General features: G+C 37.4%; 1 protein-coding gene across 1 annotated transcript; it reads right to left on the reverse strand.

Annotated features, from left to right (window-relative positions):
• Positions 1–11,371: 11,371 nt before the first annotated feature.
• On the reverse strand, positions 11,372–12,068 carry LOC118746966. The gene is made up of 2 exons (XM_036480961.1): positions 12,015–12,068; positions 11,372–11,938 (listed from the first exon to the last, which is right to left on the reverse strand). Exons 1-2 carry the CDS (start codon positions 12,066–12,068, stop codon positions 11,372–11,374), a joined length of 621 nt encoding a protein of 206 aa, XP_036336854.1.
• Positions 12,069–13,465: the final 1,397 nt, after the last annotated feature.

Below are 13,465 nucleotides of genomic sequence, written 5' to 3' on the forward strand. Positions count from 1 at the left end.
GTAAATTATTACCAAAATTGGTAGACAAAATTTCGTTTGGTAAAAAGGTAAATTTTTTTCCATTTTGGTAGATTTTTGATAAAATATTTTATGCAGAAAACAAATGAAAGCTGAAAATTTCAGTTCTAGCTTTATTTTTCTTAGTTATCTTTATATTATCAGATTCTTTCCAAACGCTTTCAAAATGAGGTTTACTATTTACTTTATTACATTAGTTTTCGAACGGATTAATATTCACCTTTTTATGTATATCAACAAAGGGCGAACATACCTAGCTGGTTTCAAAATGCATTTAACTGAAATCGTGGTGGAAGAATTGAATTAGTAAAAAGAAAAATGGACAGGTATGTAATTAGAAAATGTGATTGTATATATGAAATATTTAATTAATAAATACCGCAGATTTGTTGTACGAAAAGACGTCCCGATAGGTGCAAATACAGAGACGGACAGTGGCAGTGAGAGCAGGTTCACACATAGGCATTTTGTGTATTTTGCATGATTTACTAAAATTTTTTATTATTTTAAGCTCGAGCGACGAACGGAAGACTGAGACCAGGAGGAAGTTTCGGACGGAGTGGCTGGCCACATTTTCTTGGCTTAGGAACAAAAATGGCGAGTGCTATTGTATCGCCTGCGATACTAATTTGGTAAGCCACTACAGTCAACTCAAAAATCACGCTTCTTTAAAAAAGCATTTGCGAAATGTTGCGAAGAAAAAAAAATCAAATACAAATTAAACAATGTTTAAAAACGAATCAGGCCAGCTTTAAAAAGAAAGTTTACCATGCCGAACTAAATCTGACTATGTTTTGCATACAGCACAATTTATCTTTTTTGTTAATGGACTTTTTGCCTCAATTGCTAAGTGAGTGCTGTCCGGATTCTAAAATAGCAGCGGCTCTTAAATGCGGCAGAACAAAATCAAAGATGTTGACTGATGTCTTGGGAGCTAAGGCAAAAGAAAACATTGTGTCCGTTCTTCAAACAACATAATTTTCTTGTATCATCGACGAAACGAAGGACGTCAGCAGTAAAAAATCGCTAGTTATTGTTGTGAGATATTATGACAAGTTAGCTCATAAAGTGCGAGACAGGTTTCTAAGTCTCATCGAAGTTTCTAAAACGGATGCCGATTCGTTGTATAATTACATCAATGATTTTTTTTCTGCAACTAACATCCCATTAAAGAATGTAATAGGGCTAGCAACTGACGGAGCTAATGTTATGGCAGGGGAACTGGGTGGCCTAAAGGCGAAATTTATGAAAGATGGGGATATATTTTACATAAAATGCTCGTGTCATTCTTTGCATCTGTGTTCTGCCCATGATAAAAACATAGTAAGGTAGAACCGTTCTCTCAATTCGTCGGCCATGATTTTTTTTTGAAGTTTGCCAGCATTATAAGGGCTTTCTCAAGAGAGGAAACAAATGCCAAGTAAAAACAAAATATGTAATATCATTATAAAAAAATTTATTTCAAGTTTCAACTTTTGTACGAGAAGTTTATTTTGAATTTGTGGCCTTTCCCAAAGAGTTAGCCATAAAATATGACCTGCATTTATAAGGGTTGCAGAAATACCATCCATCTGTGTAAGGAAACGGATATAAAGTTTTTTAACTTTCCCCAAATCCCTTACATGCGGCAAAAATGGATTGAGGTTTGCGGGATCAACAAAGAGGACTTACCCAACCGTCCATTCGTATGTTCGATACATTTTTTCAAAAAGGACCTTTTGTACCGCAATCAAAAAGTCATGCTTTCTAAAAGTGCTGTCCCAAAGTAAATATATTCCTTGATTAGTGTATAAAAGTGACAATGTTTTCTTGTTAGTACGCTTGTGCAATACGCCATGCAGTCGCATATAGAAGTGGCATCTGGAGGGGAAGAAGCATCCACGGATAGTCAAGATACGATTGCTACACAAACAGAGTTTGTATCATAAAACTAATATTATAAGTTGTCAATATCTCTCAAATTTCATACCACTCTTAATAGCGATTACATTGACCATTACTTTATGGAAAATATTGAATTAAAAAAAGTAATTCAGCGGCTCTGCGAAGAAAATGCTACCTTAAAGTTCAAATTAGAGCTGCAGCAATCGAGGCCTTCATGTTTTACAGAAACCCAGCAAAAGATCATGCAGGAAGCTATCATTTCGCCTCGATATGATATAAATGATATATCTTCGGCGATTTGTATTTATGCGGCTGGTCCTCGTTGTTACAAACTCTTGCGCAAGAAGGGCTACCCATTACCTTCTCCAACTACATTAAGAAGGTGGTCAGCAAAATTTGATGTGGAACCTGGCATCCAAAAGGAAACTCTAAGACATATGAGTGGTGTAGATTTAGAGTTTGAAGACAAAATATGCGTCTTGTCGTTCGATGAGATGAAGGTTCGCGAGGAGTGGTGTTTTGATAGGAAAAGCGATATAATAATTGCACCAAAGAGGCAGGTGCAGGTTGCAATGGTACGTGGCCTTCGTCGGCATTGGAAGCAGCCTGTCTACTATGATTTCGACTCAAAAATGACACAGGCCTGCATGAGGGAAATCATCTCAAAACTGTATGCAATCGGGTTTACTGTTGTTGCAGTCGTCAGCGACCTTGGGGCCGAAAACCAGTATGTTTGGCGTTATTTATAAGAACACGTTCCTAAGCAAATATATTGTACAAGAACTACTATCTCTTTGCGATTCTGACCTCACGATAACAAAAACCTTGACTTTAGAGATGCTGAATGTGAAAGGGGCAGGTAAATAAATGTATAAGCGTATCTGCCTCATACATAAAAGTTCATGTGTATGTATGTATGCATTTAAATCCGAGTTTTAAATTCTAATTTTCCAGAGCGACAAAAGGTGCGTTATGCAACTAAACTGTTTTCACATACATGTGCCAGCGCTCTAATAAGAACAGCCCAACATGGGTTGTGTAGAGATGTTGACGACTTTTTGAAGTGCGCGGAGCTATTTCAAATAATAAATGATTGGTTTGATGTATTCAACATAAGCTGTATACAACATGACTCGCGACCGCTGTGCACGGCATTTGGCCTTTGTATGTCCGAGCAAATGCGTCCAATCGAACGTATGAATGAAGTCATACCAAAGTTACTAAATTTACGCCCCAACCGAGCGTTGCTGCCATTCCAAAGGGGTATTTTGCAAAACAATAAGGCCTTGCCCGCTTTTTACGGATATCTCAAGGAGCAGTACGATATGAAATTTTTGTTAACGGCAAAATTGAATCAGGACTGCCTGGAAAATTTTTTTAGCGCTATAAGGACTAAAGGGGGTCTCCATGATCATCCTTCTCCGTTGGAATTCAAATACAGACTCCGATCGTATATATTAGGTAAGCCTTGTTCGGATCTATAAAAGGTAACTACAAATGCAATTAAATACTTACGTACATACATTTGTATGTCTATAATAGGCCGCAATGAACATACACTGAGCGCTTATGCAAATGTTAAATCAACTGAAGATCAAGTTCTCACCAGCATCGAACTCGATGAAGCTTTTTTGACTCAAGGATTGTACAAGGATATTTTAGAAAATTTTGAAAATACACCTGAGGAACTCGCAGAGGTATATAAGGAAGCAAACTAATTTATATCATATAATTACTTATTTAAAATATAGATTTCTGAGGAACAGGATGCGTTAGAGGTAGAAACCACTGTATCGACATTAAAAGACGTCGAATACGATGGTCTAGAAAACTTTGGTGGATACCTCATATCAAAACTAAAGCTTTCGAACTTTGGTGAAAGGACCGGCAAAGAACAGCAAACGAATTTCACTTTTGTTAACCAATTGTCCGAAGGTGGTCTGTATAAGCCAACCAGTAGTTTTATGACAATATTAGAAAACCTAAATGGAGTTTTTGTTAAACATAATAGTAATACCTTAAACACTAATCCAGGTTATTTAAAAACATTGTTAAATCTTTCAAAACATATCCAAATTGATGATGATGTAAAAAAGAGATTCTTTGTTGGAAGGACATTTTTTAAAATCAGGTACCTCAAGAAGCCTGAAAATCGAGAAAAATGTATTAAAAAAATGAAGAAAATCATGACATAAAATTTCCAAGCCAATTGTTTTATTTCCCAAAAGGATTCTATTATTCACTTTATTTGTGCAGATACACACAAACATTTGCAAATTTGAAAATACATAAGTGCATATATGTGAAGATGTTACCAAAGAATTAGAGGGTACTTGAATATAAGCGTACTGAAACTCTACTAAAGCAATCCACTGGTTTTATTTGGGACAGGTTAGATTCCTTGCAACGGTGAATATTGGAGCATCCATTCTTTGGAGTAACGATGTCACGAAAGAATTCGGCGGTACTTTCGCTCAACATTAAATTATGTGCACAAATAAACATATATACATACCAGTTCACATGTAATTAAAATGATAGAACTGAGATCTGAGTATTATCGTGTTTTTATCTAAATTTTTCACGCTTGAAAAGTTGTTTTTTTCATAAGAATATTTTTGATTTATGATTTGTTTGAATGGAAAAACAAAACCAAAATAAACAATGGAAATGAGAGCGGCAGACTAAATGGTTTACAAACGTCAAAAATGATAAAAGTGCCTCTCAGCGGTTCTACCTTACTATAGTTGTATCATGGTTCTGCCTATGCATGCAAAAAGCTACCAATTGAAATAGACAAATTATGTCGAAGCATTTATACTTTCTTTGCGCATAGTGCCAAACGAATATACGATTTCAAAGAATTTCAAGAATATTGTCAGGTTGAGCCGCGCAAAATATTAGGCGTCTCAACCACGCGATGGCTTGCATTAGAAGGAGTGATTAACCGAATTATTGAGCAATGGGATGCCTTGCAATTATATTTTATTTTCAACGTAATTGAAGTGAATGGAATTAATGCGGCTAAATTGGCGAAAAAAATGGGGAATCCCTCTTTAAGGGTTTACTTCTTATTCCTTTCATATGTTCTTAAAATAATTAATGATTTAAACAAAGATTTCCAATCAGAAAAAATTCGTCTACCTTACCTTTATTCAAGAGTGAATATGACCATTAAACTTATTTTATCTAATTTTATGAAAAACAGTGTTGTAAAAAACTTAGATGTAAATTCAATTTTAACTGATTTTGAAAAACTAAATAACTATAACGACGAAAAAATTACGTTTGAAAACATAAGCAAGGCGCAGCAGGACATGTTTTTGAATATAGATCAAATCTTTATTGGTAATAATACAGAAACCTTTCTGAAAAAGTCCGGTCTTTGTCAATCCGAAGTGATTGAAGTTAAAGAATATATTTTAAAGTTTTATGTTGAGCTTATTGTTCAATTTAAAAAGCGATTTGATTTTTCCAGAAAAGATTTGCAATATCTGTCTATAATAACTCCAACTGAAGTTATTTCAAATGATGAACTTTCGTTGTTGCCTTTACTTTCAACATTTCCGTATTTGGTTGAAGGAAACTCGGAAGATGTTAATACAGAATGGAAAATGTTGAGGCTAAGCAACATCGGCCTTCAGCCTGATATGGATATTATAGATTTTTGGGAAAAAGTCTCATTGCAAAAAAATGGGTTGGGAGAACAATGTTTTAAAAATCTCACGAGTTTCGTATTTAATATTTTGTCACTACCACATCGTTCTGCTGCTGCAGAAAGGAAGTTTTCCGACTTAAACCTCATAAAAACTAGGATTAGAAACCAACTAAATATAAGTACTGTTGATACAATAATGCTATCAAAAGAATTGATTACTGAAAAAATCGAACCACACTATGTGTGGTGTGCAAATGAAGCATTCAAGTAAATACATACATAAGTGCATACGTACATACTTTAGTTAAAGTTACCAAAGGCCCTTAATGATGAATTTGTTTTTAAGTGAAGCAAACGATTTTTCAAGCTTTTATATTGAATGCTTTATCGCGGGTTTCTGGAAACAACATTCACAATTGCATTTTCAAGATATAAACAAACGGAATATTTTGAAAAAAAAGCATATTTCCAAAAATTGTATGTGCCTTGGGTAATGTGAATAATCACACATATGTAGGTACATGTATTTTTATACGTATTTCTTGTAAATTTTCAAAATGTTAATTTTACACACACTTCCTTTTTTTTACATACATGTATAAATTGTTAAGCTTTAAGTTTGTATTGATCGAAAACCGAATATCTGCATTCTTTATGAAACAAAACTTATATGATCTCAAACAGCGTAGTTAAATAAAATGTTCCTTATTAGAAAACTGTAAGTTTTTTATTGAAATAACTAAAATGATATTGGTAGATTTTTTCCAGATATGGTAGATTTTTTTCAATTGGATGGTAAGTTTTATTTTTTTCCAGTGGCAACCCTGTACACAACGCTATCGGTATTATATTGTTGTTCTTCACACCAAAGAAAGGTGTTCCCTATTTTAATAAATTTCTTCTACAAGGGGGTTCATAGAGAGCGCTGAAAAAGAAGAGTGTTGATGTGCCTTGCAACTGCGAGACTTGGGATGGAAGGAAGTGTGATCCTGTGTTGGTATTTATTCTAGTACCACTTTTTGCAGGGGAATTGTGGGTGGAAGGTAAAAAAGCCAAGGCCTCTACCATAGTTACCCATTGTACTTAAGGCTTAGATAAGGGATTAGGGGAAAAGGGAAATGCAACATTATATTTTTTCCTACATTATCAGAATATTTTATGAATTTGATTTGTCATCGTCCAAGGAAGGTGGGCCAAAGTAAAAATATCATGTCGAACAATCAGGCAGCATTAAGCAGGCCCATTCAAAATGACATAAAGACTTGTGAGCAACTGCAAAACTCTATTGCATCAACAGCGTCACCCTGCGGCGGATACAGGTCCATGATGAGAGTGATGTCAACGAAAGGGCTGACACTCGCGTAAAACGTGTGGTTCAAACTGTATCATCCACAGCCTTACTGGGGTCCATAAAATGGCTACCATGGCCTATGAAACCTGCTCTCTTGACGGGTTGGGACTAAAAGGAGAGGAGTGTCAGCTGAGTGAGTATGACGAGCAATTGAAGAGGTAACTACGTGTGGGGAACCTTCACAAGCCCGAAATGTGTTGGGTAAGTCGTAGTCGACTATATCTATCCAGATCTTAGATGCGTAACAGTTTCGCGGATAGGTGGCGGTTGAACTCCAATTACGACATTCAAGGAGCGTGCGTAGATATCGCTGATGGCATGTAGGTACATTATCGAGTCGTGTTTGAGTAATGTATGCCTGGATTTGGTCTTGTAAATTTACAGACATAACACTTTCCGCCAAGCCTGGAAGTAGGCTTTGCGGCAGCAGTCGAGCAGAAATTGCTTCCTGGGAATGTTCGATAATTGAGAACATTTTGGCATCGCTATTCAAATGATGCTCAAGCGACATCTGTTCGCAGTGCGATATTCTGACAACTCTATAGCTTCGCCCACTGCTGCCTACTGGTCCCCGGTGACCAAAAATGCGCAGTATAATTTAGAACCGGCCAGTTAATTTCCTTGTGCGATACCAAAAATGTTTCTTCGCTTTTGTCCAGGTTGTAAAAAGGCTCTGTTAGGTAAGGCTTCGGTCACTTCGGGGAGATAACCCTTTACTTTCGATTTCAGCTCTGTTGGTGTGATATCCGAGGTATACATATACACTACACGTATGTATATTAAATATTTCGAACTCGACATCGTCTGACTTATGCCCTGACATTATAGGGTGGTATCCCTACGGCCGATATCTTTATTGGTTGTAAAAGAAAAGCTTTTGAAAAATGTTATGAATCCAGGATAAACATATAGTGATATAGGAGATTGTCCAGCATACAAGTTTTGAAGACAACATCGAGTTAAGGAAAAAAGCACTTCCATGGTAAGTCTTAAAAGATCAGCCACTCATTTTACAGTTAAATTTTCTATTTACAATTTGTTGTTAATCATCCCACTGTGCACATAATGCACTTGCCAGATAATGCAATTCCGCATTCGTATTCTCCAGTTCGTGCGAAAATCTCAACTCAAATCATCGACATTATTTACCCTTCCAATGTGGCAAAAGCAAAGAGAACCAACTCGGCTACGTGATTTCTGCTGCAACAACTTAAAAATCGGACATTGCCAGCAACGTGCTGAGCATACAGAAAAGTCAACAGCTTCAAGGAAAGCACACACGACGCACATAAGAAGGAGCGCCAAGAGCAAGAATAAGAACAGGAAAAAGACTAAGAAGAAGAGGAAGAAGCATGCCTTGCCAATGGCAGGCGTCATAAAGACATTCCAATGTACATAGTTTGTTGGTAGTTGCACGAATTGCTCATAAAAATGTGCAATGAGCAATGCAATACTACTCGCCTACAACAGCAACAACAAAGCGGTAAGGAGTGAAGGGGGAAATGTTGAAGTACGCGTAACTAGAGTGGGCACTTTTCATGCGTGCAATATGACACACCTTTGACTCCTGCCGCATCTCCGTTAAAAGCAATTCCAATGCCTTTGATGCAGCAACTTTTCGTTGTTGGCGTTGTCAAAAAGGTACGCTTTGATTTCCAAGTGAATGGTTTTCAATTTCCAATAAAGAAATTTGTTTGTAAAATTCAAATTGATTTATAAAATTGTTGTAATTGAATTTTTGCACACATTTAATGTAAAGTGTCATTCGCCAGCAAATAAATCAATGTGACGGTGCTTCCTTTATCACCAGTTTGCTCTCTCTAATATTTTTACTTCTTGCTTGCTACTACTGTGACACCTTCTTCTTAAGCTGCTTTACAGGTATATACTTAATGGCCCCTTGTCGATTTGGGTAAGTTATAATTTATGCAAATTTTTTGGCCTTACCTTTTTCACTCTTCCTTTTTTTGTAATAACCGGAGTCATTAGTTTCCGAAATTTTTTTGCACCCACTCACACGCATTTCATAGTTACTCCTAAAGGCTTCGCTGTTAGCTTGCGCATGAAGCGATGTCTGCCTTGTGGCGGCATTTGGGGGGGTTTCCTTGCGAATTATTTTTAATGTCATATTTTAAATGGTACCGCCGTTTTGTGAGATCTTATCATTTTAATGGGAAATCAATACGAACTAAATGGCCAGAATGCGCCATGGACGAAAGTGTTTTCGGCGGAAAGAAAACTCTTTCGGTGCGGAGGGGGATTTTATTGGTGCAAAATAATGTACATATATTTAACCGATTTTAAAAGAGGATTTTAAAAGAGAGACTTTATGAAATTTCTCTTTTGAAAATAAAAATGAATTTTAGAAAAAATGCAGAACCGTTTTCCTATCATCTGTGTATAGTTGGTTTGATAGGGAAACCTAGTGAACATTAGGCAGAAATTTAACGTTAAACCTAACCTAAATTTAACCTATCGAGTACTCGTGCAGGGTTTGGGATTAATGCAGATAAAACAGATATATTACTTTTTATAAGAAACTAAAAGATTCCTGTGTGGACACTCCTTCAATTGAACAGTACCAAACTCACACTGACAAAAGACCGCACCAAGTACCTTGGGGTAATCCTGGACTGTAAACTACAGTGGAAGTGCAATGTAGAGGACAGAGTGAAAAAAAGCGAGTAATTCGCTCTACGCTTGCAAAAAGATGCTGGGTGTTACTTGAAGCCTATCCCCTGCACTAAAGCACTGGTACTACTGGTGGTGGACCGCAACAGAACTTATCTTGAGCCAATGGAGAGTGTTCAACGTCTCTCAAACGCTACAAAAAATAATCAATATCGACCTTGTGGCAAGGAGCTTTGCGGCTAAGTCCGCGGGAAGACTGATTGCAGTAAGGGAAATCAAACAAATAAAAACTGCCCATAGCTTAATAGCCAAAAGATACGTAGTCACAACAGACTACAAGGATATTACAGGTAACGAAATAGTAGATGAGATCTAGAATAAGATAATAATATTCCAAAACCTCTAAAAACCTTTATTACCAGATAGACGAGGGTATGAAACGGCAGGCCATATCGAGATGAAAGGCGCTAAAAACCTGCAAAATCTCTAAAGCCCCGTGTAGGCTAGAAAACGAGATACAAACACGGCTTATGCCTTAGATAGGCCAGCCTTTTTGGTTATCCTTTTGCTAGGAACGATATAAATCTTTTGAACAAAGTCTACATCAACTTGCTTATTGGTTACCTAACCGGCCATAACCACTACCATAGAGACGATTTGCCGTCTTTGCAGATGAAGAGACGTCGGAGAACATCATGTCCAGCATTAGCGCGAGACTAAGACCGCAATACTTCAGTTCTTCCACAGTCGATGCCCTTAAGGTTAGAAATTTTACCAAGATACTTTAAGCTTTTATAAGTAGCTTTTATAAGTATAGTAACTTCTTGGGTGGTGTCCCTGTTTCCGTTGCACCCAAAAAAAATTACATTACATTACATCGCTGCCACGAAGAGACCCTGAAATGTTTGGAAGCTCCAGAATTTAATAAACTTGAAGACGTGACAATACTTGGGCTTCAAGCACTTCTGAAATTCTCAAAAAGCCTTGACTTCCAAATGATGTCTACTTCAAATATATTTAACTAAGACTTCTGTCTCGAACTGGCATCACTAGACACCTATTGGTCTATGTAGCGCGGTCAGCCAGCCAGAATAAAGACCAGACAATGGCAAAGGTTTAACATCCCCTTTGTGCCTCTAGCGTTGTCGTCGTTACATGCCATACACTTATCACTATGCACCAATCCTAACTTAGCTGCATAAGATGGTGTTAGACTGTGTCCTATAAGTACCACAACCAATACAGTGTGGTCTATCTTTGAGAACGTTTGGAGATATTTAGTGGTTTTTGCGCTGTAAGAGAGATCTGCAAGATCTTAATCCATCCCATATAAATTTTCCGCCTTAGATGTATTTAGCATATCTGATTTTTTTCCTAAATAGTTCAGAGAAGCGCAGATTTGTGCCAAATCGTTCAGCAGCAAGTTTATCCCTGATAGCCAAAATCCTTATTCCCTTTTACCTCTTTGTGACCTGGCACCCAGAAAATAGCGTCTCGTCTGTGGAGAAGAGCTCATCTATTTTATCTCTGCATTATTGTACGCAAAGCGACTTTGTCATCGATCACAGCTGCAACTGATTAACCCTTGAGATGTTCACACAAGAGCTAGGAGGGGCTAATTCAGCTGTAGATTTTGACCAGAAAAATACCTCAGTAGTCTGAGAGTTCCGCAGCTCCAACTCCATTAGCAATTTTTGAGCCGTGGGGCTTAAAGAAAGAATAGATCCCCTAGTGGTTTAATAAAACTAACAAATTGCATGAAATCGTTAACCGGTTTTTTTTTAAGTTTGCATTATAATCAATAGAATTTTTCAAAACTACAAACATATTTAAATTTTCAATTTGGAGCAAGTTTTTATGTTAGTGGGAAAATTGGTGAACACCGAAATCAAATCAGTCACTGTGGACTTAGCACACCCGGCATATTCACTTGGAGTAGATGGCAACTTTTTCGCCAAGGACACAGTGTTGGCGACCTGTTTCTTGAGTGTAATCAATTTGCCTAACAACTTCGAGAAGCACTTCGATGGTGTGGTCTTCTTGGCATCCGCTTCATCGTCGAGTGCACCATTGTTGCATACATTGCTGTTCAAATTGATGATGTCGTTGGAGGTACTCACAACAGCTTGCACTTGGTTAACGAGCGTATTCAAGCTCTTTAAAGCACCAGAGTTGCAATCCTTAACATCATTCAAGAAATCCACACCCGCAGTTTGTATGCTGAGCACTTCTTTGATGGTACAGTTAACGCCTTTGAGCGTACGTAAAGCGGCTTTGAGTGTAAAGTAGAAGAAGCCGAAAATGCTGAATGCCTCCTCATCGGCGAGCGTATCGGCGTAGTCCAAGGCAGTAAACTCCTGTGGTTCTTCGTTTTCAACAGAGTAATCGATGTTGGCCTAAGAATAAGAAAGTAGTGGAACATTAAAGGTAGTCGAGGATATTTGTGAAAAATGTTGAAATTTTTCTACTCACCGAAGCGAGTGCCAGGCACAGCCCGAGGAGGACAGCGAGTACAGCTACTTTCATTTTGATACTTTAACGTTTGCTTTGTTAACAAAGTTATGTTGAACAGTGGCTCGCTATACGCTTTTATACCCATTGGGGGTACTATTGGTTCAAAGAATTGATAATTTTGGAATTACTTTGGGTATAATTGTGCAATGATAACACTAATTTTTATCATTTCAATTCATCACCTGGGGCTTAACAGCAGTTAGCCATGTCCAAACTTAAATATTTGGCATATGAAAATGTCATACTTTTTATCGGAATTAATACTAAAGAAAAGTGCTGAAAAAAGCTGCAGATTTTTAGGTGGTAAAGCGCGCAGGTGTTCTTCTCTAAACTTAAAAGCCTCATAGCCTTAAAGGCGTGTGGCAGAAGTATACAAGTTTTCTTGCGTCCTTCCTCTTCAAGGCAGGAAATGCTAAAGTGATCAAATTCTATGACAATTGGCAACATCGTTTTTGTTTCTAATTCGGTTTCCAACCGTTTGGAAGAGGACCCCAATTTTCATTGAAATTGGCTGGCTATGTTATCAATCCCAATTGCCATCCATGAACGCATCCACAAAAAGTTGACAATCATGTCAATCATGCGCCAGTGGAAATTGCTTTCTGAAGCTTAATCTAAATAAATATTCTAAGACACAATTTCGGAAGAAATGTCTAAGTAATTCGAGTGCCCTTTGGAAGTATACATATAAAGTATTGAAATTAAATATTTTCCTACACTTAACTTCCACTTGTCTAACTCGATGCTCCACAAATGCCTTAATGCACCGAAAAAAATGTAGCCCACATTTCACACAGAATGCTCAAGCAAAGCCGAAAAAATTGCCTTCCCTCCAAACTCCAAGCTAACAAATTCATTCATTCGAATGAGTAATATTCCCCACAGAAATTGCAAATATTTTATGAAATATATATTTTTCGTTTGCCCCCGCAGGATGCAACGCTGCGACGCTAAGAGGCAACTCTTATTGAATTAGTGGCATCCAAAAAGCCAAGTGTCGGCATAAAAGTGGTCATCAACATCAAAACAACAACAACAATAGCAAATACAAACAAGCCGCAAATTGTAGTGGCAAGAATTGGAGTAGAATGCAAGTGGCTGAAAGAAATGCAACAAATAGCTGAGAATGGCTGGAAGGCAAAAGTGGCCAACAACGTGGAAGAATAGACAGTACTTGAGTATGCAGCTGATGGACCGGCAGAGGAATGAGGAAGGCAGTAGGAACGGCAGGAAGTTATGCGAAATAAAAAGGTATTTATCAACATAATTACATTTTTAATGGCTTTTTAAACCGCAAAAGCCGCACAACTAACATAAAATAGCAACTGTGGCGATGACAACAGCAACAGCAACAATAACAAGTAAGAAAGGCTAAGTTCGGGCGGAGCCGAACATTAAATACCCGGCGC

Source organism: Rhagoletis pomonella, unplaced genomic scaffold, assembly GCF_013731165.1.
Source record: "Rhagoletis pomonella isolate Grant_MI unplaced genomic scaffold, Rhpom_1.0 Rhpom_scaffold_00011, whole genome shotgun sequence".
NCBI lineage: Eukaryota > Metazoa > Arthropoda > Insecta > Diptera > Tephritidae > Rhagoletis > Rhagoletis pomonella.